General features: G+C 67.8%; 2 protein-coding genes across 10 annotated transcripts; both read right to left on the bottom strand.

Moving 5' to 3' along the window:
* Positions 1 to 238: 238 nt before the first annotated feature.
* On the bottom strand, positions 239 to 3,049 carry SNAPIN (SNAP associated protein). The gene is made up of 4 exons (XM_039512499.1): positions 2,835 to 3,049; positions 1,805 to 1,851; positions 1,364 to 1,482; positions 239 to 752 (listed from the first exon to the last, which is right to left on the bottom strand). Exons 1-4 carry the CDS (start codon positions 2,960 to 2,962, stop codon positions 648 to 650), a joined length of 399 nt encoding a protein of 132 aa, XP_039368433.1. The 5' UTR covers positions 2,963 to 3,049; the 3' UTR covers positions 239 to 647.
* A 2,175-nt stretch (positions 3,050 to 5,224) lies between these two features.
* LOC120390408 (mothers against decapentaplegic homolog 4-like) lies at positions 5,225 to 26,247 on the bottom strand. 9 transcript variants are annotated; one of them, XM_039513065.1, is made up of 13 exons: positions 21,798 to 21,937; positions 20,467 to 20,589; positions 15,284 to 15,533; positions 11,944 to 12,154; positions 11,540 to 11,560; positions 9,467 to 9,694; positions 9,046 to 9,180; positions 8,675 to 8,827; positions 8,280 to 8,333; positions 8,017 to 8,200; positions 7,765 to 7,933; positions 7,480 to 7,618; positions 5,225 to 6,821 (listed from the first exon to the last, which is right to left on the bottom strand). In XM_039513065.1, exons 1-13 carry the CDS (start codon positions 21,869 to 21,871, stop codon positions 6,610 to 6,612), a joined length of 1,953 nt encoding a protein of 650 aa, XP_039368999.1. In that variant the 5' UTR covers positions 21,872 to 21,937; the 3' UTR covers positions 5,225 to 6,609. The 9 variants fall into 9 exon arrangements, with proteins under 9 accessions (XP_039368999.1, XP_039369005.1, XP_039369001.1 ...); XM_039513071.1 differs by lacking the exons at positions 20,467 to 20,589; positions 21,798 to 21,937 and adding an exon at positions 26,190 to 26,247; XM_039513067.1 differs by lacking the exon at positions 20,467 to 20,589 and having other exon boundaries at positions 21,798 to 21,933.
* Between the last annotated feature and the right edge of the window lie 257 nt (positions 26,248 to 26,504).

Raw genomic sequence — 26,504 nt, forward strand, 5'->3', positions numbered from 1 at the left:
AGACTTAGGTGGGGAAGCTCCAGCCCTCTGCCTTGCAGCAGGGGTGGCAGACAGGCCCCAGCTCTCAAACATCTCACACTTGTTGTATGCGGTTTGGAGGGTCACCCCGGCTCTAGAGACTGCTGTGTCTGTCAAAGCAGTGTCCTCCGGCGGGCAGGAGAGAACAGTGTGTGCAGCAGGTCCATGAGCACCCAGCTCTAGCAGGACTCTCCCCCCTGCCCTACACATCACGCATCAGTCATAAGCAATAGGCAGTTTTATTGTACATGGGCCCCTTGGCTCTATGAATGGAGCTTACGTTCGTACAAGCCGCCTGTACGGTGCGTGGGGGCAGGTCTGAGAGCCCCTGGCCAGTGAAGGAGACACGCGCAGCTGCTACCTCCCCCGGGATGGCAAGGAAAGGGCCACCTGCCCAGCTTGCTGAGCTCTCCCTGAAAGCAGCATGGAAGGTGGGAGCGGCTCTACCCCTCCATTTGACACCCAGCTGTGCATCTCTCCCCTGCAGTCCCACCCCCCCACACACACACTAACTTCAGCTCTGCAGGGCCGGGTGCTCTTGTCTCCCCCTCCCCCCGAACTCCTAGTACCAGCTCTAGAAGCCACTGGGCATCAGTCCAGCAACGCTCCAGCCAGGCTCCCCCCATGCTTCACTTGCTGGGCGAGCCCTGGGGGTAGCTGCCGGAGGCCTCCAGGACGGCCTTCCTGCGGGCAGTCTCCTTGGCCACGTTGTGATTGAGTCTCCTCAGCCGTTCCTGTGGGGGGGGGAGGTAATGCTCATGTAGCAGAAACGCTGCCTCTTCCCATGTAGCCCTGCCAGACCCACAGCTGCATGAGAGGGTGAAGTCTCCTAGTCCCTTGGAAATGGATTCCTTCCCATACCCAGGCTCTGGATGGCACCTCTAGCCTTCCTCGCACACAGGGGCTGCTGCCCCAGGCTGCCAACCAGGAGCTCGGGATTCTCTCCAGAACTTGGAGCTGCCTCGGGGGGAGTGAAAGCACCGGTCAGTTTCCAAAGGCAGCTCCCAGTGCAGTGCTCTGGGGCAGGGCCTAGCACAATAATCCTCAGAGGAGCAGCAAGCAATTTTTGCAGGGCAAACTGGGGGTGGGGGGCCAAAGTCTGCGGACACCATCCTGAGCCAGGCTGGCAGGCCCACAGCCAAGCGCGTGTGATGGCAGAGCCAGAAGTCTGCAATCTCTCAGCCCCTCCATGTCAGCCGTAGCGGGTGGGTCTGAAGCAGACTCCAGGCCGAGGCTCCAGCGTCCTCAGTGGCAGCTGGATCAGTTCAGAGTCCCTCAAAAGCTTGGGGGTTTGTTCTCAGACTCTCTCCCCCCTGCTGCACCTGGCAGGGGGCGAGGTACCCACCTGTGCATTCTGCAGGATATTGTTGACCAGCACAACTCGGCGCCGGGCGTTCAGCAGCTTCTTCACGTATGGGTCCAAGTCGAGCGCAACCTTCTGGTCTTCATTGATCCTGCACAGCTCTGAGGGAAGGGACACTGTAGTGCCAGGCAGGAGCAGGCTGACACCCCCCACCCCGACCCCAAACCCCACGCAGAACACAGCAGGCCCTTGCTGCAGTATTTCCCCAGGCCGGAGCTAACTAGCCGAGCAACGGGGCTCCCCTGGGGAACCTTGTCAACAGTTACCTTCCCCTTGCCACCAATCGTGCTGTGCTCAGCGCCACCCCGTGCCGGGATTCTGCTTCCCCTACGTGCCCCACGCTGGCCCAAGCACCTCGCCCTGGGGGATTCACCCCCTTCAGGCCGCTCAGCCGGCACCACGCCCACCAGCACGTGGGCTCACCTGTGGCCAGGTTATCGATGTGCTCCCGAAGCTCCACCTGGCTCTCCCTGGGGAAGCACAAAGGTGATCAGTCAATGCTGCTCCCCAGAGGGGGCTGCCCACCCCAGCCCCAGCCAGCCAGGGGAGCCCAGTGAGGCCTGCCCGGACCCACCCCCGAGGAGCCTCTGGGCGACCCCCAGCCCGGGCAACACCCCCAGCCCCAGGCTCAGCCCCTGGGCCCCCAACGCCACTGGGCTCAGCCCAGCCTCCCCCCGCCATGGGGTAGATCCCAGCTGCAGCTGGCCTGCCTCCCCTTCCCCCGCAGCCCCAGCCCTCGCAGCGCCCCCCCCCCCAGCACCTCTCACCATCCAGTGCCTCCCCCCCTCCCGGGCCCCAGCCCATGGGGCTAGATCCCAGCTGCAGCTGGCCTGCCCCGGGTCCCAGCCCTCCTAACCCCCATCCCGTGGGGCTAGATCCCAGCTGCAGCTGGCCTGCCCTGGTCCCAGCCCCCTCCCGGTCCCAGCCTCCCCCCATCCCATGGGGTAGATCCCAGCTGCAGCTGGCCTGCCTCCCTTCCCAGCCCTCCAGCGGCACCTCCCACCATCCAGTGCCTCCCCCTCCCGGGCCCCAGCCCATGGGGCTAGATCCCAGCTGCAGCTGGCCTGCCCCCCCCGGGTCCCAGCCCTCCTAACCCCCCATCCCGTGGGGCGAGATCCCAGCTGCAGCTGGCCTGCCCCGGTCCCAGCCCCCAGTCCCAGCCCCCCATCCAGTGCCTAGATCCCAGCTGCAGCTGGCCTGCCCAGCCCTCCTAGCCCCCATCCCGTGGGGCTAGATCCCAGCTGCAGCTGGCCTGCCCCGGGTCCCAGCCCTCGCAGCGCCCCCATCCAGTGCCTCCCCCTCCCGGGTCCCAGCCCTCCTAACCCCATCCCATGGGGCTAGATCCCAGCTGCAGCTGGCTTGGCCTGCCCCCAGCCCCAGCCCCCATCCCGTGGGGCTAGATCCCAGCTGGCCTGGCCTGGCCTGGCCTGGCCCGCCCCGCCCCATCAGGCACCTGTCCGCGTGCACGTGCGAGTCGAGCTGGCGCGCGGCCGGGCGCAGGAATTCCAGCAGCCCCTCGGCGAAGAGGTCGCGAGCCCCGGACCCCGGGGTCCCCGCGCCAGGCCCGGCCAGCGCCGCCATCGCCCCGCCGCGCAGCCTGCCGGGAAGCGGAGCGCCCGCGCGGCGCCCCCTGGGAAATGTAGTTCCGGGGGCCCGGCAACGGCGCCGCCGCGGAGCCCGCTGGGAAATGTAGTGCCGGGGCTGTGTCCCTGTTGCAAAGGCCTCTGGGAAATGTAGTTTCCCAGGGGTCAGAACTCTCAGTCCCGATGCGCCTCAGTCATGGGGTGGGGGGGCGAGCCCCCTGCAGCCAGAGCCAGCGCCGAGCACACGGGGCATCCTCCCCAACCCCCCTCACATCTGGACTCCGCCCCCCTGGGGTTCCCTACACCAGCTGTTCTCAAGGGGGGCCGTGAGCAGGTTTCGGGGCTGGGGGGGGCGTTAGACTCCCTGGGGCCCAGGGCAGAAAGCTGAAGCCCGAGCCCCACTATGCGGGGCTGAAACCTGAGTGGCTAAGCACCCCCTGCCCCTTCCAAGAGGCCCCACCCCTTTTCTGTGCCCCCCCCCGTCACGCACTCTCCCTGGGCTGGGGCAGGAGGCTGGGGTGCAGGAGGAGGTGAGGGCTCCGGCTGGGAGTGTGGGCTCTGGGGTGGGGCCAGGGATGAGGGGTTTGGGGTGCAGGGTGTGTGTGGGGGGTCTGGGATGGGGCAGGAGGGTTGGGTGCGGGATTGGGGCTGGGATGTGGGAGGGGGTTCAGGGTGAGAGCCCCAGCTAGGCGGCACTTACCTCAGGCGGTTCCCGGTCGGCAGCACAGTGGGGCGAAGGCAGGCTCCCTGCCTGCCCCGGCCCCGCGGGGTTCCCGGAAGCGGCCGGCATGTTCGGCTCCTAGGTTAAGTGCAGCCAGGGGCTCTGCGCGCTGCCCTCGCCTGCAAGGCACCGCCCCCGCAGCTCCCATTGGCCACGTTCCCAGACAACTTGGGGTGGGGCAGCGCGCAGACCCCCGTGGCCGCCCCTGCACCTAGGAGCCAGACGTGCCGGCAGCTTCTGGGAACCACGTGCAGGCAGGGAGCCTGCCTTCGCCCCGCTGCGCTGCCCACCGGAATTTTAACGGCCCCCGGCACCCCTAGGCCCCTGCTTGCTACCTCCTACTGCCGGCCCTGCCTTTTATATGCAGAAGAAGTTGTGGCGCAGGTGGGTTGTGGAGTTTTTATAGCATGTTCAGGGGGTGGGGGGCTAGCCAAGGAAACATGTAGCACGGCCCCCAGGAGCTGTTGGGAGACAGGCTGGTGGTGGGTGCGGCTGGCGGGGCTCCTCCTGGATGGGAGAGAGGCACAAACCTCCCCTGGCTGGAGGAGGGGAAACATTTCTGAAGCCTCGTCCCCAGTGTTTTAAAGGCCTCGCTTCCCCTTTCCTGCCAGCTGGCCTCGTGCTGCACTGGCTGTGCCACTTTCCTTGCCCCGGGGCTGATCTGCCTGTTGTTGGGCAGGGCCCATCTTTGTCCTGGCCATCCTCGGACAGGAGTCAGTGACGCCTTCAGGCCTGGCAGCCTCCTTGTGTGGCCCCGCTGCAATGTGTGCAGGCTGCGTGGAATCAGGGAGCTTCCCGCAAACTGCACAGACCCAGTTCACAGCTCCAGCCCCAACAGACCAGCCCCACGGCCCAGGGCTCCATAAGCATCTGTCACGACAGGAGGACTGCGGATTCAGCCCATACCCACTCTGCAGCCAAGCAGGACTGAGGGTGGTGGACTGGGAGCCAGGGGGCAGGAAGGGGGTGGCAGGTTTCAGGAGCCTGGCTCACTGTGTGCTGCTGAGGAAAGGAGGCCATTGGCTTACGTAGCAGAGGAAGCACAATTAGCCTTTGGAACTCTCTGCCACAAGCTCTCATTTAGGCCAAGGACTCAGGTGGATGCAGATGGTTTCATGGAGAACAGAAATATCCAGTTACACAAAATAACCTAGAGAAAAGCTCCTGCCTCAGCGTGAACCTGGCTCCAGCAGCTGACCCCATCAGTGCAGGGGTCCCACACTTCCCCCAGCCGGCCACTGGCACAGACAGGACCCCAGTGCAGACAGCCCCGGGCTCTGCTCTGCTCCCATGGGACTGAGCCCGGGAATGGGACCCAGGCGTCCTGTCTCCCTCTCTGCAGCATGACCCAAATACCTCGCCTCCCTGCCCGGCTAGTGGAGCAGCTGCTGGGACAGAGCTTCAGGAACAGAAAGCACCAGGTAACCGGGTCTGAGTGGCTGCCCCTGTCTCGGCCTCCGCTGCGGGGAAAGAAACCGGCTAATCTCCCCCTCCCACGCCCCAGCGCGCCCTGGCCGGAAGGAGCAGACATGAGACCAGTGGAAAAAACCCAGATCATTTAAATAACAATTAAAAAAGCCACATGAAGTGTCTGAATTCCCGCTCAGAGAGGGCCCAGTGCCTGGGAGGAAAGCACGCCACTTGCCCGGCTCCTTCCCCACGCCTGGCCCAGGACTGAGACGCTCCCCATGGTGCAAACCCAGCCGACCTCGGGCGCTCCTGGGAACGGCAGAACTGCAGGGCAGGCCAATGAGCGGCACCTGCAGAGCTGGCCACAAGGGGGCACTGGCTACAGGATCCCCCGTTACCCGCGCTCCCTGCAGTGGGCCAAGGCGGCCAGCCCCCAGCAGCGCCGGGCTGGGATTTTTGGTACTTTTAGTTATTTGTAGGGCCCTACCGAATTCACCGGCCATTGTGGTCAATGTCACGGTCACAGGATTTAAAAAACCGTAAGTTTCATGATTTCAGCTATTTAACTCTGAAATTTCACAGTGTTGTACTTGTAGGAGTTGGGGGGGGGGGGGGTTGTGGTACTGCCACCCCTACCTCTGCGGTGCTGCCTGCAGAGCTGGGCCCTCAGTCAGCAGCTGCTGCACTCCGGCCGCCCAGCTCTGAAGGCAGCAGCGCAGAAGTGAGGGTGGCAATACCGCGACCTCCTTAAAATAACCTTGTGACACCCCCCTGCAACGCCATTCTGGGTCAGGAGCCGCACTCTGAGAAACGCTGGTGTCCCTGTGCAATCTCTATCGCCTGGGGTAAAAGCACACAATGACCCGATTTCACGGGGGGACGAGATTTCACGGTCCGGGACGCGTTTTTCACGGCTGTGAATTCGGTAGGGCCCTAGTTATTTGGCTTTTTATTACAATTTAAATCAAACCACCCCAAGAAGTGAGTGCGCCCGGGAGGGGTTTAATGGGGGGGAGAGCGGCCGCCCATAACCCCTCCCCGCAGGGCAGCGCCTGGCCGAGCGCTGGGCAAAGGGGCTGGCAAGGAGGACGTGTCACCCGAGGGCTGGGGTGGGTGATGGAGCAGGGGAGGGAAGGCTGAAACGCCTCCTAGCTCACAGAGATGGAAGAGACCCAGCAGGCTAGCCAGCCCCCAGGAGAACCCAGGAGTCCTGGCCCCCAGAGCGAGCTGGGGCAGAGCCCAGAGGGGACCAGCAGATCTGGGCAGTCGCTGCCTTGTTAGAGTCTCGACCGAGCCCAGAGACTCCCTGCAGCCGGGACGCGCCGATGGGGCCGGCTCGCTTTGGCTCGGGGTGGCAGCCGGCTCAGGGCTCAGTGGGAGGGGCACGCTCGTGGGGGAGGGGGAGTCCTGGTACCCCACATGGTAAGATAAGGCCCCATGGACGCTCACGGATTGAAGGCAGCACCGGCCCTTTAAAGCAGAGGCTGGAAGCCCCGTGGCCGGGCGGCGCCCCACTAGTTGACGGGCCCGGGGTCGGCCATGGGCATGGTGTGCAGCACCTCGTCCAGCAGCTGCAGGGCGCGGTGCAGGTGCACCTCGATCCAGCAGGGGGTGTGCTTGATGCTCTGGCGGGGGTAGTCCGGCCCCCAGCCCTTCACGAAGCTCAGACGCAGGATGCAGAGGCGCCGCAGGTCGTCCACGCCGATCCCGGCGGCAGCAGAGAGGCCTGGGAGGGGGCAAAGGAGAGACAGGCAGGGTCGGAGTGCGGGGGATGTGGGCCCCTCCCTCACTGCTGGGACATACTGGGGGTCCTGGCTCCCAGCCCCCGCCGCTCTAACCACCAGCCCCCCTCCCCTCCCAGAGCCAGGGAGAGAACCCAAGAGTCCTGGCTCCCAGCCCCCCCTGCTCTGACCCATCTGACCCTCCCCATCCCAGAACCGGGGAGAGAACCCAGGAGTCCTGGCTCCCAGCCCCCCTGCACTAACCACTAGACCCCACTCCCCCCGAGCCAGGGACAGAACCCAGGAGTCTTGGCTTCCCCCTCCCCCCAACTCTAAACCCAAGACCCACTCACCCCCCTGCCCCCGAACCAAGGATAGAACCCAGGAGTCCTGGCTCCCAGCCGCCCGTGCTCTAACCCACCAGCCCCCACTCCCCTCCCAGAGCCGGGGAGAGATCCGAGGAGTCCTGGCTCCCAGCCCTACCCTCCATCTCCCACTAGGACCCCAACTGCTCCCTTATCTCAAGTGGCATCTCCCAGACCCCTGGCCATGCAGTCCCCCCGCCCGCTCTCCCCCCTTCATACCCAGTTGCCAGACCCTCCTCCAGTCTGGACGAGCCCCCCGTGGCCCCACCTCTGGCGGGCTCCACCCCCGGTCACTTACTAACAGCCGGTGCGATGCCTCCCACGGAGCCGGGCCCCGGGATGTTTCCCGCTACCGCCGCTGCCTGTGCCGCAGCTGCCGCTTGTGCCGTGGCCGCCTGCTGCTGCATCTGGCGGTGGCACTGCCGCAGGTCGAACACCTGGGAGGGGGCGAGAGCGTCAGCGCCGGGGCCCGACTCCTACGGCCCCTCGGGATTAAGGGCGACACGCTGGAGCCCAGGGAACCGGAGGGTCTGTCCACACCCAGCAGCCGGGGCAGCGAACCCCCCCGCCGCCCTGCTCCTACCTTGATGTAGGCACCGGGGTAGATCTTGTGCACGGCGTCGCCCGGGGCGCGCCCGGCCTCCCGGTCCAGGTAGTAGCTCTGCACGAAGACGGCGTGGTCGCTCAGGCAGCGCATCCAGACGTCGCCCTCGCCCCGGCACTCCAGCTGCACCCCCTTGCCGATGTGCAGCCTGCGGCACAGGAAGCCTGGCTCAGCCTGGCGCCCGGGCGGGACCCGCCCAGGCGGCACCTCCCTGCCCCCGCCCCCCCTCACCTGGCCCGCTCGCTGGCGTCCGTGCGGTGCACGTTGGAGAGCTGCCCCAGGCAGAAGCGGTCGCCCCCCGAGGGGTCCACGTAGCCGTCCACCGTCACCACGGGGCAGCTGGACGGCACCTTGAAGATCTCCCCGACCTGCACGTCCATCTCGAAGTAGGCGATGGAGCACCAGAACTCCGGCCCTGCGGGGGCAAGGGGCAGAGCTCAGGCAGGCGGGAGGCCTGGGGGGCTGGCGGGGGGATCTGTGGCTGCGTCACTTACCGGGGTGGCTGGAGACTGGCTGCTGGTAGGGAGCCGCGGTATGGTGCGGGGGCCCTGGGGGGACAGAGAAGGGCTCGGTCAGGCAGCTGCAGGGAGCGGAGGCAGCTGGGGCTGGCCTGGAGCAGCGGCAGGGCCTGAGCCTTGGGGCCGGGTTCCAGGCCCAGCAGGGCGCATAGGTAACAGGCAGACTCTGCCCCGCCCCATAGCTCCCGTCGCTGGCCTCCTCCCCAGAAGTGGCTGCATTTCACCAGGGCAGGAGCACTCAGGGGGGGAGGGGGGGACTATGGAAATAGGGAGCGATTAGCTGCTGAGGACCAGGGCCGGTGGTGGGCTCACCCCCACCCCCCGCCATGCCCGCCCCCCAGCGCTCTGCCACCCCCCCCCCCCAGACCTACAGTAGTGGTTGGGGTGATGGAGCGGGGGCTGCGGGTGGCTCCGTCCGTTCTGCTGCGGCGGTGGTGGAGGGGGCGGCGGGGGGATGGGCTGCTGGCCCCCCAGGCTGGGGGTGTAGACTGCTGTGCTGCTGCCCGTCCAGCTGGCTGTCGTGTCTGAGAAGGGGGCAGAGAGTGAGGAGCCCGCCCCAACCAGAGCCCAATGTCCCGCCCCCCCAGCCCGGGGAGCCCCCCCGACGTGCTGCACCCGAGATGGGGAGGAATTTGGGGCACACCCATGCCAGGCCCCCACCTGTGCCGACCAGAGTCAGGCAGCTGATCCCCCTGCGCTGCGGCCGACCTGCCCCCCATCCCGGCTGAGGTCTGGTACTCACTGTGGTAGGACTGCTTGGGGGGCGCGGGGTAGCCGTTCTGCTGCGAGGCTGGGGGGGCTGGGGGTGGGGTGGGCGCCATCTGCTGCAGTCCCTCGCCATGTGCCATGGACAACAGGGGGCCCCCGGGGGCCACTGCTGGGGAGAGGGGGAGAGACACCCATCAACCGGCTGCCGCTCCCCGAACCCGTCCTAGCCAGCCCGAGATGGGACCCTGGGGGGCAAGGGCAGGCAGCCCCCCCGAGCCAGCCTGAGTGCCACCCGCTGGGCAGGGGACCCCGACACGGCCCTTCTGGGGTCTGTGCTTCCAACGTGGGGGGGGGGGGCTTGGGACCCCCTCCGGGCTCCAGACCAGTCCAGAGAGAAAGAACCGGCCCCTCCCAACACTCCCCCGCCCCACAGACGGGCCCGGCGCTGTACTCACCCGTGGGTGACATGGGCAGGGCCGGGTAGATGTTTACGGGGGCGCGGGGGGGCTCGGGCAGCTGGAGGGGGGGCAGTGGCTGGTGGTAGGATTCGGCGGGGGGCATCCCCCGGGGTGGGAGCTTGGCCCCCGCGCCGTGGTCGCTGGTGGGGGAGCCCAGCCCCGTGGGCACCTCCATCTGGACACAGTCATGGACAAACTCCTCCTTCACCAGGCGGGCAGGGGGTGCTGCGGGGGGAGAGAAACCACGGGGTCACTGCCTGCAGGGCTGGGGGTGATGGGCATCACAGCGACCCCCAGCTCCCCACACCCTGGGGCTCTGCTCCCCTCTGTGACACAGCGACCCCCCAGCTCCCCACACCCCCAGGGCTCTGCTCCCCCCCGTGACACAGCGACCCCCAGCTCCCCACACCCTGGGGCTCTGCCCCCCCCGTGACACAGCGACCCCCAGCTCCCCACACCCTGGGGCTCTGCTCCCCCCGTGACACAGCGACCCCCCAGCTCCCCACACCCCCAGGGCTCTGCTCCCCCCTGTGACACAGCGACCCCCCAGCTCCCCACACCCGGGGGCTCTGCTCCCCCCAGTGACACAGGGACCCCCAGCTCCCACACCCTGGGCTCTGCTCCCCTGTGACACCGGGACCCCCCAGCTCCCCACACCCTGGGGCTCTGCTCCCCTCTGTGACACAGGGACCCCCCAGCTCCCCACACCCTGGGGCTCTGCTCCCCCCTGTGACACAGGGACCCCCCAGCTCCCCACACCCTGGGGCTCTGCTCCCCCCTGTGACACCGGGACCCCCCAGCTCCCCACACCCTGGGGCTCTGCTCCCCCCGTGACACAGGGACCCCCAGCTCCCCACACCCGGGGGCTCTGCTCCCCTGTGACACAGGGACCCCAGCTCCCACACCCCCAGGGCTCTGCTCCCCCCCGTGACACAGCGACCCCCAGCTCCCCACACCCGGGGGCTCTGCTCCCCTCCGTGACACAGGGACCCCCAGCTCCCCACACCCTGGGGCTCTGCTGCCCCCATGACACAGGGACCCCCCAGCTCCCCACACCCTGGGGCTCTGCTCCCCCCCGTGACACAGGGACCCCCCAGCTCCCCACACCCCCAGGGGTCTGCTCCCCCCTGTGACACAGGGACCCCCCAGCTCCCCACACCCTGGGGCTCTGCTCCCCCCCGTGACACAGGGACCCCCCAGCTCCCCACACCCTGGGGCTCTGCTCCCCCCTGTGACACAGGGACCCCCCAGCTCCCCACACCCTGGGGCTCTGCTGCCCCCCGTGACACAGGGACCCCCCAGCTCCCCACACCCCCAGGGCTCTGCTCCCCTCCGTGACACCGGGACCCCCCAGCTCCCCACACCCTGGGGCTCTGCTCCCCCCATGACACAGGGACCCCCCAGCTCCCCACACCCTGGGGCTCTGCTCCCCCCGTGACACAGCGACCCCCAGCTCCCCACACCCTGGGGCTCTGCTGCCCCCCGTGACACCGGGACCCCCCAGCTCCCCACACCCTGGGGCTCTGCTGCCCCCCGTGACACAGGGACCCCCCAGCTCCCCACACCCTGGGGCTCTGCTCCCCCCTGTGACACAGGGACCCCCCAGCTCCCCACACCCTGGGGCTCTGCTCCCCCCATGACACAGGGACCCCCCAGCTCCCCACACCCGGGGGCTCTGCTCCCCTCTGTGACACCGGGACCCCCAGCTCCCCACACCCTGGGGCTCTGCCCCCCCCGTGACACAGGGGCCCCCCAGCTCCCCACACCCCCAGGGCTCTGCTCCCCTCTGTGACACAGGGACCCCCCAGCTCCCCACACCCCCTGGGGCTCTGCTCCCCCCGTGACACAGGGACCCCCCAGCTCCCCACACCCTGGGGCTCTGCTCCCCCCTGTGACACAGGGACCCCCCAGCTCCCCACACCCCCTGGGGCTCTGCTTCACCCCCACAGGGCTCAGCTCCCCTCATGTCGCAGGGACCCCCAGCTCCCCACACCCTCGAGGCTCTGCTCCCCTGTGTCATAGGGACACCCCAGTGACGGCCCCGGCCCAGCCCCACACTGGGCCCCTCACCTGTGTTCTGGATGCTCAGACCTGCGGCAAAGAGAGAACGGTGCATTAGCCAGGTGCCGGGGGTGGGGGAGCCAGTGCATGTCTTGGGGGGGCCAGCTCTGAAGGGCCTGCCCCAGTGCCAGGGGCACACGCTGCTCCGGGCCTGCGGTGCCATTCCCGAGCTGCTCCCTGCATGGCAGGGCGGGCGCGCTCTGCACCCCAGCAGCACCGCAGCTCCCGTGCTGCCAGAGCCCCCCACACCTGGCTCCCGGCTCCCCCGAGGGCTTGACATGAAAGGGGGGATGTTCCCCCAACCTCCGGGAGCTGCGCCACCCCCAACCCTGATCCCCAGGGCCCGAGAACGCCAGCCGCCCGGGAGGCCCTGCCATGCCCACCCCGGGCAGCGGGCTCGGTGCCAGGCTCACCCAGGCCTGGCGACACCACGCGCTCGTAGTGGTAGGGGTTCACGCAGACGCTGTCGTACTTCAGGTCGAAGGCGAACTGGCAGAACTTGACGTGTTTCAGCTCGTTCTTGTGCAGGTCGGGCCAGCGCCAGAGCCGGGCGTAGATCACGTGGGGGAAGCCCTTGCGGCCGGCCACCTGGGCGGAGAGAGGGGGAGCCGGGCAGGGGGACGGCTGGGGCCCGGCCACCAGGACTCCTGGGTTCTGTCCCCGGCTCTGGGAGGGGAGTGGGGTCTGGGGGATTAGAGCGGGGTGGGGGCTGGGAGCCCGGACTCCTGGGTGCTGTCCCGGCTCTGGGAGGAGTGGGGCTGGGGATTAGAGCGGGGAGGGCGGGGAGCCGGGACGCCTGGGTTCTGGCCCCGGCTGTGGGCGGGGTGTGGGGTCTGCGGGATTAGAGCGGGGTGGGGGCGGGGAGCCCGGACTCCTGGGTTCTGTCCCGGCTCTGGGTGGGGAGTGGGGTCTGAGGGATTCGAGCGGGGTGGGGGCTGGGAGCCCGGACTCCTGGGTTCTGTCCCGGCTCTGGGAGGGGAGTGGGGTCTGGGGGATTAGAGCGGGGGGCTGGGAGCCCGGACTCCTGGGTTCTGTCCCCGGCTCTGGGAGGGGAGTGGGGTCTGAGGGATTAGAGCGGGGTGGGGGCTGGGAGCCCAGACTCTTGGGTTCTGTCCCGGCTCTGGGAGGGGAGTGGGGTCTGGGGGATTAGAGCGGGGTGGGGGCTGGGAGCCCGGACTCCTGGGTTCTGTCCCAGATTTGGGACGGGAGTGGGGTCTGGGGGATTAGAGTGGGGGGCCTGGGAGCCCGGACTCCTGGGTTCTGTCCCTGGCTCTGGGAGGGGAACACCAAGATCCATGTATTTCACTGGGAGCTAGATGCAGCCTGTGCAGAGGGGACCCAGGCGTCCTGCCTGCGGGGGATGGGGACTAGGTGGGGTGCAGGCAGGGCTGCTGGGGAACGGGCACCAGGGAGGAGACAGACCCCGGCACTGGATGGGACGGTGCTTCCTCCTTCGCCCCCCCAGCACAGCCCCAGGGCCCCTGCAGACACAGGCGGGAGCTGGGGCTGTGCAGCCCCCCCCTTCTCCATATGTAATCGGACCCCCCCCCCCAGTCCTGCCCACCCCTCGCCCACGTCTTTGTTTATCCTATTGTGAGGACATGTCAAAACCCATCCAGTCACAGGGCTGCGGTGGCGCCGTCCTGATCCCCCCTCCCCGCAGGGCCCCATCTCCACCGCAGAGCTCCCCTCCCCCGTCACCACTGCCCCCTGCAGCCCCCCCGCAGGGCCCCTCCCTCACCACAGAGCTCCCCTCCCCCGTCACCACTGCCCCCTGCAGCCCCCCCGCAGGGCTCCTCCCCCTGCAACCACAGGGCCTCCCCTCACCTCACCCTGCAGCTCCCCTCCCCGTCACCACTGCCCCCTGCAGCCCCCCGGCAGGGCCCCACCCACACCACAGCCCTCCCCTCCCCTGTCACCACTGCCCCTGCAGCCCCCTCCGCAGGCCTCCTCCCCTGCAACCCCACAGGGCCCCTCCTCACCGCAGAGCTCCTCCCCATCACCACTGCCCCTGCAGCCCCCACCAGGGCCCTCCCCCACCACAGCGCTCCCCTCCCCTGTCACCACTGCCCCTGTAACACCCCGCCCACAGGGTCCCTCCCCTGCATGGACCCTCCCCACCACAGAGCTCCCCTCCTGGTCACCACTGCCCCTTGCAACCCCCGGCCCCTCCCCACCACAGAGCCCCCTCCCCATCACCACTGGCCCTTGCAACCCCCACCAGGGCCCCTCCCCACCACAGTGCTCCCCTCCCCATCACCACTGCCCCTGCAACCCCTGCAGGGCCCCTCCCCACCACAGCGCTCCCCTCCCCATCACCACTGCCCCTGCAACCCCTGCAGGGCCCCTCCCCACCACAGCGCTCCCCCATCACCACTGCCCCCTGCAACCCCCCCAGCGTCCCCTCCCCCCTCACAGAGCTCCCTCCTCCTCTGCCACTGCCCCCTGCATCCCCCAACGCCAGGAACCAGCCTCCCCCCAACTCACAACACCAAGCGCCCCCCTCCTCTGCCCCCACCTCTTACAAACAGCCGGGGCTCCCCCTGTACCTGACACCTCCCAGAGCACCCCCCGGGGACCCCACCCCCTCGGCCCCAGTCAGCAGAGAGGCTGCGGCTCCGCTGGGCCCTCAGCAGACCCCTGCCCCCCACCCCTGTGCCACTGGGAGGGCACAGCACCTCGGCATCCTGCCCCCCCCGGCAGAGCCGCTAGGGGGCGCTGCTCGAACCTCACCCCTTTGCTAATGGGGCACAACAACCCCACCCCACACAGGCTACAGAGCCCCTCCCCCAGGGGAAACTGGGACCAGTCCCCCCCGCACCAGGGGAGCCCATCTGTACTGGGCCGGGGTCTGCTTTGGGGCAGCCCATCTCCTCGGGGGGGGTCTGACTGGGGTGGGGGCGGAAAGACTCCTGGGCCTCCCTGCCCCCGTCTCCGCTCGCAGGGCTGGGGGGCTGCCCCACATGAGCCTCGCTGGCTGCTGCTTCCAGACACCCCCCCCCCTCCTGCTGCCCTTGATGCTGCCAGACAGTGACTCATCCCGGAAAGGGGGGGTCCGGTGCAGAGCCGGGGAGGGGAGGGGGAGCCCGGAGCCGGCAGCTCACAGGGAGAGGGGCCTCTGCTCCCCCAGTGCCAGCCCAGGCCCCTTCCTCCCCTCACCCCCTGCCCCCGAGGGCCAGTCACAAAAACCCAGCTCCAGGGCAAGCGAGCGAGAGCCCAGGCCCCCGCGGTGCCCGGCCGTGCCACGGAGCCCCCCTGCACTCACACCCCCTGCCGCCCCTCCCTGGCATCCTGCCTATGGGCAGCCTCCCTCCCTTCCCCCCAACTTACCCTGAACTCCCCTGTCCAGACCTCCCCAGCAGGGCGTCCTGGTTTGGGGGGCACGGGTGGGGGGGGCTGGGCACCCGGACTCCTGGGTTCTATCCCCAGCTCTGGGTGGGGAGTGGGGTCTAGTGGTTAGAGCAGGGGGGCTGGGCACCCAGACTCCTGGGTTCTATCCCCAGCTCTGGGTGGGGAGTGGGGTCTAGTGGTTAGAGGGGGGGGGCTGGGCGCCCAGACTCCTGGGTTCTATCCCCAGCTCTGGGTGGGGAGTGGGGTCTAGTGGTTAAAGCGGGGGTGGGGGGCTGGGCATCCGGACTCCTGGGTTCTATCCCCAGCTCTGGGTGGGGAGTGGGGTCTAGTGGTTAGAGCAGGGGGGGCTGGGCGCCCAGACTCCTGGGTTCTCTGCCCTCCCGGTGCGGGGAGCCCCATTACCTGCAGCCGCCCGTCCAGGGTGCGCTGGATGGTGACGCACTTGCTGGGGTGGGCACCGTTGGTGGTGATGGCCGTGATGAGCGAGTCCAGCTCGTCCTTCTTCTCCTTCAGCTTCTTCACCAGGCTCTCGATCGCCCGTTTGGCGAAGGTCTCATTTTCCCCGCCCTGCCGGTGGCACATCAGGCTGTGGACGATGCTCAGGCAGGCGTCGTTGCTGGTGGGGGGGTTCAGGGACATGGTGCTGCTTGGCCTGCAGAGACAGCGCAGCGGGGCAGGCGTCACCCCCAGTGCCCACCGCCGCCCGGCTCTGGGAGGGGAGTGGGGCCTAGTGGCTGGAGCAGTGGCCTGGACACCAGGACAGCTCGGTAACATGCCAGTCTCAGCAGGCAGCCCCCCGACCCCACAGCCCCTGCTAGACACATGCCTGAGCATCCTGGAGACACGGCCAAGTCCAAGCCCCCACCCGGGTCAGCCCCCACTGCAGTGCCAGCTCCCGGCAAGGTCCAGAGAGGGCCCTGGGCCCCGGGGATGGGGGGAAAGGCTCCTAGCAGAGCCTGGAAACAGCCCCCCTCCTCTGCTGAGCTCGAGGGGGTGGCTGGAGAGTCAGGACTTCTGGGTTCCACTCCCAGCTCTGCCCCACCTGGCCGTCCGAGCCCCTCAGTGCTAGAGCCTCAGGCCATGGCTGCCCCCCCACCCCCGGACAGAACGAGGGACCCTCCCCTAGTGTCCCCGACGCCGCAGGTAACTGCGGTGCCAGGGATCGGCCGCCTGACGTCCATAAACCGACTCCCAGCCCTGGGAGGGGGACGAGGGAGCTGGGACCAAGGGGGCTTCCCAGCCCTGCCACAGCCCCACCCTGCCAATGACCTTGGGCCCATCGTTGCCTCTCTCTGTGGCTCAGTTTCCCCATAACGCTCCTTCCGTTCTTCCACCCTGTATCTAGTCACGCTGCCAGCTCTCCCTGTGCCTGCGCGACGCCTGTCCTGAGCCCCCGGTCCTGGCGTGGGGTCTGCCCGGTGCCCGGCCCAGGCGCCGATCCCAGCCCGGGGTCTGCGTGGTGCCCGGCCCGGCCAGGGGCCCCGATCCCAGCCCGGGGTCTGTGTGGTGCCCGGCCCGGCCAGGGGCCCCGATCCCAGCCCGGGGTCTGCGTGGTGCCCAGCCCAGGCGCCGATCCCAGCCCGGGGTCTGCGTGGTGCCCAGCCCAGGCCCCGAGCCCGGCCCGGGGTCTGTGGTGCCCGGCCCGGCCAGGGCCCCGATCTCAGCCCGGGGTCTGTGTGGTGCCCAGCCCGGCCAGGGGCCCCGATCCCAGCCCGGGGTCTGCGTGGTGCCCGGCCCAGGCCCCGATCCCAGCCCGGGGTCTGTGTGGTGCCCGGCCCGGCCCGGGGCCCCGATCCCAGCCCGGGGTCTGCGTGGTGCCCGGCCCAGCCCAGGCCCTGATCCCAGCCCGGGGTCTGCCCGGTGCCCGGCCCAGGCCCCGATCCCAGCCCGGGGTCTGCGTGGTGCCTGGCCCAGCCGGGGGCCCCAAGACATCGCAGGGATACAGATAACCCTGAGCTGCGCTTGTGCTGGAAGGCGACACACACCCCTCACGGATGGACAGACCAACCTGCAGCACATGTAACCGGGGAGGCTGCAGACCAGCGCAGTGCCCACAAGTCACACGGAGCCCACGCTGGATCCTGCCTCCGGGGCTGGATTTGCTGGGGCCCAGGAGAGGTCTCTGCGCCCGGCCCCGGCTCTCAGCAAAGGCTGTGAAGAATTAGGGAAAACAGGAGCAACCAGCCCCTCCTCGCCAGTGCATCCAGCTCAGCATGGAGACACCCAGACGGGAATTAACCACATTAAACGGGAGACTGGGTCTGTGGGGGAAGGTCACAGGCGGGTCAGAGCTCGCACAGCCTGACGGAGCGGATGTGGGGGCCTCCCCCTACACAGGGATCGCTCAGGGCGGGGGATCGGCTGGGTCCCAGCACTAGAGGATTGGCCCCGGAACCCACAGACGGGCGGCCACGGATGGGGCATGTCAGAGCATTTCCGGCACAGCCGTGCCGAATGGGACAGTGGGTTATGCAGTGGTTGGAGCAGGGGGCTAGGAGCCAGGACTCCTGGGTTCTCTTCCCAGCTGTGGGACAAGAGTGGGGTCTAGTGGTTAGAGCACCGGGAAAGGGGGGGGGGCGGGAGCCAGGACTCCTGGGTTCTATATCCCCAGCTAGAGGGTGTGAGGCGACCCCCTTGTCCTGCCATGCACAGGGCTGCCCACTGCTCTCGAGTGCTGGGCTGGGCACCCCAAGGGGAATGGGCAGAGCCTGGCTGTCTGCGTGGGGGGAGCAGAGAGCACAAGGGTGCCCTGAGCTAGGCAGGGCAGAGCCCCCTGCATTTCAATCCCGTGTCTTCCCTAACGAAGCAACAGCCTCGTTTCCCGGGGGGGGGTGTCTCATCCCACCCCCGCTCCATCAGCTCACTTGGGACCCCCCCCCCCGCCCCCGGCGGAACAGGGAGTTCTGCGATCATCCCAGGCCAGCAGCCAGAGCGCTGCTCCTCGGGGGCGGGACGGGGCCCCGATTCTGCTGGTCACAAACAGGCCAAGCCCTGACGGGAACCACCCCCGCTCCTGGCAGCCATGCCGGGAAGTCACTCACCTCGGGCCGGAGTCGGCTCGGCCCAGCCCAGGCGCGAGCGTGTGCGCGGCACACGGTGCTGCTCGGCCGGGGGGAGGGCTGCGGGCGGGCGCAGACTAAACACGGCGAGCGGGGCCGGGGGCCCATTAACCCGTCACTCGCTCACTCACGCTGGGCTCTCCCCCCCTTCAGTGCCCGCGGCCCAGATTTAGAGTTTCAGAAGAAACGACCTCTTGGAGGGATCCCCAAGGCCGAGACGCCCCGTCTGTTCTGCTGGGGGGGCACTTTTGATGTTTCTATTATATTTGTCAAACAGGAATTTAAAGACCCCCCCCCAAAATCTCCCATTCCCAGCCCCTCCCCGTCTGATAGACACACAGGGCTGGGAGTCGAGGTGGCCCAGCTGGACCCCTCCCCCCCACTAACACAATCCCAGGGAAACTGAGGAACCCAAACTGTGGCACCCCGAGCAGGATGACACCCCCCCCCCCAGACAGCTCCCAGCCGCAGTCCAAGGGGACAGGTCTGGAGATCCCGGGAGGCCCATTGCGGGTGAGGGGGGAAGGGCTCATTCATTCAGTTGCCTGCACTGCCTGAGACCCTCCCCCTCCCCACATGGGACCCCCCCAGTGCCTTTCACACCTCCCCCGGCCAGCTGGGCTGCTGGCGGCAGGGTGACGTGGGGTCTGCGCTGGTCCTGCCCAGCTCACGCAGTTGTCAAGGGCACAGACAGGCTGCCCTCCCCCACACCGTCCATGCGCACCGGGAGCAAATCCCTCCCTCCAAGACGCTGCACGGTCCTGAGCCCCCAGACCCTCCCCAGCCTGGCGCAGGGAGAGCAACACAACACAACACAACACCGCACGCCCGGCTGGGCTGGGCCCTGCAGATTGGAGTCTGCTTCCTGCTCTGCTACACACTCCCTGCATGGCCCTGGGCCACTCACTTAACCTCGTTGCATCTCAGTTTCCCACCTGTTCTGTCCCACCGTGCCGGGCTGTACACTCATGGGCTGGGGGACCGCGTCTCGCTGTCCGTCTCTACTGCCCAGCACGAGGCCCTGAGCTCCGCCGGGGCTTCGCCCCCACAGCACACGCCGCGCCATGCGTGCCCAGAGCCTGATTGGTCTGCGTACCCCCAAGGTTCACCTCACTTCAAAACGACTTGCTTACAAAATCCGACATCAAAACACGACAGTGGCCCAGCGCGCTAGGACCGGACACTCGCTGTAGCACGGCATTATAACGGGAACCCACGGGACAGAAACCTTGTACTCCCACTTCAGTGCACAGAGCAGTATATATAGACACACAGGGCTTGGTCGGTCCTGACTTCGCTAGTGCTTTTCATGTAGCCTGTTGTCAAACCAGGCAAATCTCTAGCTGAGCTGACGTACCCCCAGAAAACCTCTGTGTACCCCAGGGGTACATGTCCCCCGGCTGAGAACCGCTGCCCTAAGCAAGGGGGTTTCGGAGCACCCCAGGCCTGCTCGAATTATGAATTATTCCTACTACAGAAGCCCCAAGAGCAGGGTCCCTGCGTGCTGTGCCCCAGCCCTGAGGATTTACAGTCTAGTCCAGCCAAATCGAATCCATTTCCCTTGGCCCCAGAAGTTACACTGAGCCCACGCTGGATCCTGCCTTGGGTGTCCGTATTCCAGCCAGAAAAATCCCCCCCCGCCCCCACTCTGGAAATACTTCCCGCCCAATGTAATGCGGTCACCTCTGGGGAGGTATGCAGCCGCCGCTTTGAACAGCCCCCAGTTAGGGCAGGGAGGGATAGATGAAATCCAGGGCCGGGGGAGAGCTTCTCAGAGGGGTTCCATGGGGTTCCCCCCCATAGCTCTCCAGTCTCTCCCCATCTGCACCCCTCTAACTGGCTCCTCCAGACAGCCCAGCCCAGCCAGCCAACATTCGCAGGCTGCTGCTGCACGAGCCAGCGGCTGTGAAATGGTTAACGCCTGCTGCTGGACCAACAAGGAGGAGACGTTTAAAGGCAGGGCTGACCTGGGGAGTGAGAATGGGGAGGTTCCTTCGCCCCTGGGGTCCATCGCAGCTGCCAGGGGAGCCCCTGGGTGGGGTGATGCAGAGAGCCCTGGGATCCCGGCCTCATTCGGCCACCGCTGCACCGGCACCAAGCAGAGTGAGAACCTCCTTCCGGGGCAGGCTGCCAGCCCCCGGGGCAGTGGCTTGTACAGCACCGAGCACCCAGCCCGGCTCTGCCAGCAGCCAGCCCTGTCTGCACTGCAGGAGCACTTCCAGGCCCCGAGCTAGAGGACTGTGCCAGGCGCTGTACGAACAGGGACAGCTCCGTCCTGAGAGTCGCCACCAACAGAGCCAAGCACAGCAGGGCAGGGAGAGGGCACTTCCCCCATTTCACAGATAGGGAACTGAGGCTCAGAAACGGGACACGCCCGGGGCAGAGGAAGCCTGGGGCAGAGACCGGGAGAGAACCCAGGAGTCCGGCTGCCGGGCCCAACCACCCGAGGCCTGGGGGAGAAGAGCATCAAGCAGGTGGTTTGAACTGTCCCTCCGGAGCGGATTGCTCCACTCAGCCGATACTTACCGGCCCCAGTCCCAGCCGCAGACACCAGGCAGCTCCTTCAGGGGAGACGGCAGACTGGCCCCCCCGAACCGAGGGCTGGGGGTGCAGTGGGGCTGGCGCGGGCTCAGCTCGCAGGGTGCGTCCCTGCCCGACGGGATGGATGAAAGGGGGAAAGGGGAGAGAGAGGATCCAGAGGGAGCACGTGTCAGTGTGCACGGGGGGATCATACCCCTGTTCCCGGGGGCGGGTTCTGGGCCCCGAGCCGCTGTGGGGCATGCGGCAACCCCCCTGCTGGGCTGCTCCGGCCCGGGAATGCCACAGCCAGGGCTTTCCTGTTGAGTGTAACTCAGCCACGCAGCACGCAGCCCTGCCGCGCCAAGGGAGGGGGGGAGTGTCTGGGTGCCGGGGGGGCCCTCAGCATCCTCCTCCCCCAGCGGCCGTGGCTCCAGGCCCAGCCCAGCGGCCCCAGACACTCCCCAAAAGGAGTTCTGTTATTGTTCCGCAGCCGCCCCGCGGCTGAGTCACGGGCGGGCGGGCGCGACGCACCCAGGCCCTGGGAAAATCCTTGGCCACGCAGCAGACATAACAAAACTTTAACCCTCGCTCGGCTCGACTTGTCCGAGACGGGATCCGGAGTGTCCCTCCCCCAGCCCCCCGCACCCGAGCGCTAGCGTTTAGCTGGGCTGTCGTCCATGGCTGGAATCCGGGGGGGGGGGGCACTTCTGGGTCCCACACCCCCGCTCCCAGGCCGGCTGCTGCATGGGCTAAGGGACAAGCAGGGAATGAGGCCCAATCTCTGCCACTGATTGGCTGCACGGCCTTGGGCCAATCACGTCCCCACCGCTGTGCCTCAGTTTCCCTATCGTCTAACCTCGGGCTAAGAACCAGCCGGTTTTGAACAAGCCCCGAGGCGCTGGCGCCTCTCAGCGCTCGGCCATCCTGCGAGGGACGCACTCTGCACCAGCAGAAAGGCGGGTCTCGCCCAGCCGGTACCCGCAGCCACCACAGGCTGCTGAGGGCTTTGCAGATCTGAGCATGGGGTGCTTGTCCCGATGCGCTGGGGGGCGGGCGATGTGAGAGGGGGGCGGGGCAGAACTGCACACGAGCCAAGCGCTGCGTGGAGTGAAATGATGCGCGGTGCCTTGAAGGCGTCTCCGCTCGCCGGAGAGGGTCGCTGCACCTCTTTCGGCATCATGTGCACCCCCCTGTAAAGCGGGGAGCCAATGCCCTATGGGGCAACACCAAGGGGCTATCCCACACTGGCACAGCCCTCCCACGGCACCAGCCAAGGGCTAAGTACTGGCGTTTCTCCTGCCTGGCGGAGGCGCTGCACTCCATCACAGACCACTAACCTGCCACTAAACTGCAGCCAGCTCTGGGGCGGAGGGCATTCGCTGTGCACCAGCTCACAGAGACGCAGCACCATGGGCTGGAAGGGGAAGAGAAAGAATAATCTTGTACCCGGCTGCAATTGCAAAGGGGCTGCGCAAGGCAGACTGGAATTTCTCCAGCAGGAATTAGGCTGGGACACCGGGGCCCAGCCCTTGCTTCTCGGGAGCCGCGCTGGGGGATCGGGACGGCCACAGACATGCAGCTCAACGAACCAGAACACGTTCCCTGCAGCAACAGAGCGACTGCTACCGTGTCCCCGTTCCCGGCACCACCTTGGGCCAGGGCTGACTGCCAGGGGAGAGCACCCCCCACCCAGCCCCCACCCCTCTCCCTGCACCCCCTAGGGCCCGGGCCCCCACTCCCTGCAGCACAGCACCCCCTAGCACCGAGCCAGGGCCCTGGGGGCAGCACTGACTGCCAGGGAGAGCACCGCCCACCCCTCTCCCTGGGCACAGTGAGGGGCCCCCACTCCCTGACCCCGCGGGCCCCGGTATTCGAAGCATCCCCCGAGTCGCCATCTTGCCCACCATCCCCTGCCCAGTCACCCGCTGGGCGTCTGCCCACAAGTGATGCCCCTGAGACGGTGCCCCGGGGGACCCCAGCTGTCGGCGCTGCTACAGGAAGGAGACGCTCCCCTCCACTGCAGCCTCGCCCAGCGCCCTGCCAATGCAACTCCCCCATCCAGGGCTTTCCTCCCTCACCCTCCATCCCCATCCCCTGGGAGCTGGGCCCTCTCTCCTGCTCCACCAGCGAGCCTGTGGTGGGGATTCGGGGAGGGGGACCCCCCAGTTCTGAGACCGCAGGAGGGTCGTCAGTGCCCAGCCCTTCGCTAGCCACAGCCGCCCCTCATCTCCATTCCACAAATGGGGAAACTGAGGCACAGAGCAGGGCAGGGCCCTGTGCAGGCTGCAGAGCGAGGCCTCGTCTGCACTGGGGCCTTGTCTAGACGGGGGATCAAAGGGCAGCTACTCACTCGGGTCTAATTAGCACCTTCTAAAATCTCGCCAAGACGAAGCGGCTGGCCAGCAGCCCCCGCCGAGCTGCCCCAGTTAACCCGGGGGGGGGGGGGAGCCTCCCCCTTCCTCGGCCACGGCCCACGCAGCTGGGACTCTGGCCCGGACGAAGCCTGAGTCAGTGCCGGAGCCAGGATCCCAACTAGGCGTTTCCAGCCCCGCTCTGACCTCGCCACGGCCCATCCCGGGCGGCCCAGCACAGATCCCTTCAGCCCCCGCTCCCAACGAGCCCAGGAGAGGCCCCGGGGACCGAGCTCCCTCTGCTCCTCTCCAGGCCAGGCCGCCCATGTCCCGCTCCAGGCCTTCAGCGCGCCCGTGCTGGGCTTTGTAAGAGACGCCGGCTCCTGCCCCAGACGCAGCCTGCGCCCGGGACCCGGCACCGCCCGTCGAGGGTTTGAAACTCACCCCCAGGCAGCGCTATCCCCTGCTCTCCAAGGGCACCCAGGCAAAGGGGCCCGGCCACCAGGGGCTTTACTGCTGCCCCTGCACGTCCAGGAATCCTCTGGCCCCCAGCCCAGACCGACAGCCCCGTACGGCAACTGGCCAGTGGCCCAGGGGCAGGAGCTCCGGAGCAGGCAGCAGAGCTCCTATCTCGCCCCTCGCACTCACTGCGGCAGAGCCCCAAAGCGCGGGGCGGCCGAAGTGACATCACCCAGCAGGGCAGCGGTGGGATCGAACCCAGGGCTGCCGATGCCAACACCAGCGCCCTGACCACCAGGCCACACGCTGCGGAGACAGGAGCACCCGAGTCAGGGGCTCACCTGCCCAGTGGGGAAGGGTCCGACTGCCCCGCCCACCCGTGAGGGGCCGGTGGATTAACGCTTGGGTCGGCGGCGGAGCTGCAGGTGCTCCTGCTAGCCACGTCGCCAGACCCCTCTCTGAATCCTGCTCAGCTCGCTGGCCCCATGTGGCGATGAGTTCCACAGGCCCATCGTACATGGGGTGAACGGTAAAAGCTTCCAGGGCGAATCCAGGAGGGATTCCTTTCAAACAGGGGGAGTCCCGGGCTGTGTTTGGGGGTGTATTACCCCCGGGGGAGTACCGGGCCGGGTTTGGGGGTGTATTACCCTGGGGGGAGTCCCGGGCCGGGTTTGGGGGTGTATTAGCCCCGGGGGAGTGCCGGGCTGGGTTTGGGGGTGTATTACCCCCGGGGGAGTACCGGGCCGGGTTTGGGGGTGTATTACCCCCGGGGGAGTACCGGGCCGGGTTTGGGGGTGTATTAGCCCCGGGGGAGTGCCGGGCTGGGTTTGGGGGTGTATTACCCCCTGGGGAGTCCCGGGCCGGGTTTGGGGGTGTATTAGCCCCGGGGGAGTGCGGGGCCGGGTTTGGGGTGTATTACCCTGGGAGTCCCGGGCCGGGTTGGGGGGTGTCTTACCCTGGGGGGAGTCCCGGGCCGGGTTTGGGGGTGTATTACCCCCGGGGGAGTACCGGGCCGGGTTTGGGGGTGTATTATCCCCAGGGGAGTGCTGGGCCGGGTTTGGGGGTGTATTACCCCCAGGGGAGTGCTGGTCCGGGTTTGGGGGTGTATTACCCCCAGGGGAGTGCCAGGCCGGGTTTGGGGGTGTATTAGCCCCGGGGGAGTGCCGGGCTGGGTTTGGGGGTGTATTACCCCCAGGGGAGTGCCGGGCTGGGTTTGGGGGTGTATTACCCTGGGGGGAGTGCCGGGCTGGGTTTGGGGGTGTATTACCCCCGGGGGAGTGCCGGGCTGGGTTTGGGGCTGTATTACCCTGGGAGTGCCGGGCTGGGTTTGGGGTGTATTACCCCGGGAGTGCCAGGCTGGGTTTGGGGTGTATTACCCTGGGAGTGCTGGGCTGGGTTTGGGGGTGTATTACCCCGGGAGTGCCGGGCTGGGTTTGGGGTGTATTAGCCCCAGGGAGTGCCGAGCTGGGTTTGGGGGTGTATTACCCTGGGGGGAATGCCGGGCTGGGTTTGGGGGTGTATTACCCCCAGGGGAGTGCCGGGCTGGGTTTGGGGGTGTATTACCCTGGGGGGAGTGCCGGGCTGGGTTTGGGGTTGTATTACCCCCGGGGGAGTGCCGGGCTGGGTTTGGGGTTGTATTACCCCCAGGGGAGTGCCAGGCTGGGTTTGGGGGTCTATTACCCTCAGGGGAGTGCCGGGCTGGGTTTGGGGGTCTATTACCCCCAGGGGAGTGCCGGGCTGGGTTTGGGGGTGTATTAGCCCTGGGGGAATGCCGGGCTGGGTTTGGGGGTGTATTACCCCCAGGGGAGTGCCGGGCTGGGTTTGGGGGTGTATTACCCCCGGGGGAGTGCCGGGCTGGGTGCATTAAACCCAGGTGCATGACACCTGGGGAGAGCAGGGCTGGGAGCTGCATGGTAGATGGGCTGGGTTTGGGGGTTCATCGAATCTGGGTGTGGGATGCATTAGTATAGTGATTGGGGGAAGGGTCTGGGTCTCAGCCATGATGTACCAGGGCTGGCCTAGGGGAGCGGGTAGATCTGGGGTCTGCACTGACCCTAGGGTGTGTGTGTGGAGGGGTGGGGGTGGGGTTAACTGCCCCTTGAAGGGAGTGGGGGTAGATCTGGGGTCTGCACAGCTTGGGGTGGGAGCAGATCTAGGATTCCTGCCCCAGGGGTTAGTCTGGGGGGTCCCTGCTTTGAGGGGTAGATCTGGGGGTCCCTGCCCGGGGGGGGGAGAACTGGGGGGTCTCTGCCCGGGGGGAGGGGGTAGATCTGGGGTCGCATGGCCCGGGGGGTAGATCTGGGCATCCCTGTCCTGGGGGGGTAGATCTGGGGGGTTCCCTGACCCGGGGGTGGGGAACTGGGGGACCCTGCCCGAGGGGGGGTGATCTGGGGGGTCTCTGCCCGGGGGTCTCTGCCTGGGGGTAGATCTGGGGTTCCCTGCCCGGGGTAGATCTGGGGGTCTCTGCCTGGGGGTAGATCTGGGGTCCCTGTCCCGGGGTGGGGATCTGGGGTCCCTGCCCGAGGGGGTAGATCTGGGGGTCTCTGCCCGGGGGGTAGATCTGGGGGTCTCTGCACGGGGTCTCTGCCTGGGGGTAGATCTGGGGGTCCCTGTCCCGGGGGTAGATCTGGGGTCTCTGCCTGGGGGTAGATCTGGGGTCCCTGCCCGGGGTCTCTGCCCGAGGGGGGTAGAGCTGCGGGGTCCCTGTCCCGGGGGTGGGGATCTGGGGGTCCCTGCCCGAGGGGGTAGATCGGGGGGGGTCCCTGCCCGGGGGGGGTAGATCTGGGGGTCCCTGCCCGGGGAGGTAGATCTGGGGTCTCTGCCCGGGGGTAGGTCTGGGGGTCCCTGCCCGGGGTCTCTGCCCGGGGGTAGATCTGGGGGTCCCTGCCCGGGGGCTGCCGGGCCGGGCCGGGTACTCACCGCCGCCCTGTCTCGCCTCACGCCGGCCCCGGCGCCCGCCGCATCCCCCCGGCTGCGCCCCCGGCCCGGCCCCGCTTCGCAACTTGTTCGCTACAATAACAAAAGGAGAAGCCGGAGCGCGTGAGGCGCTGGAGCCCGGCAGCCAATGGGAGGCGCCGTGACGGGCGGTCTCCCGGCTCCAGGCCAATAGCGACCCAGCTACCATAGCGAGTCGGGGCTGCTGCCAGCTCCCCAGACTGACACATTTCTCAGCCCGCCCCACGCCGGGCTGGGCCCCGGGGAGCTGGGGGGGGGCACAGGGCAGATGCCTCTGGG

Source organism: Mauremys reevesii, linkage group 24 (genome assembly GCF_016161935.1).
Source record: "Mauremys reevesii isolate NIE-2019 linkage group 24, ASM1616193v1, whole genome shotgun sequence".
NCBI classification, from domain to species: domain Eukaryota; kingdom Metazoa; phylum Chordata; order Testudines; family Geoemydidae; genus Mauremys; species Mauremys reevesii.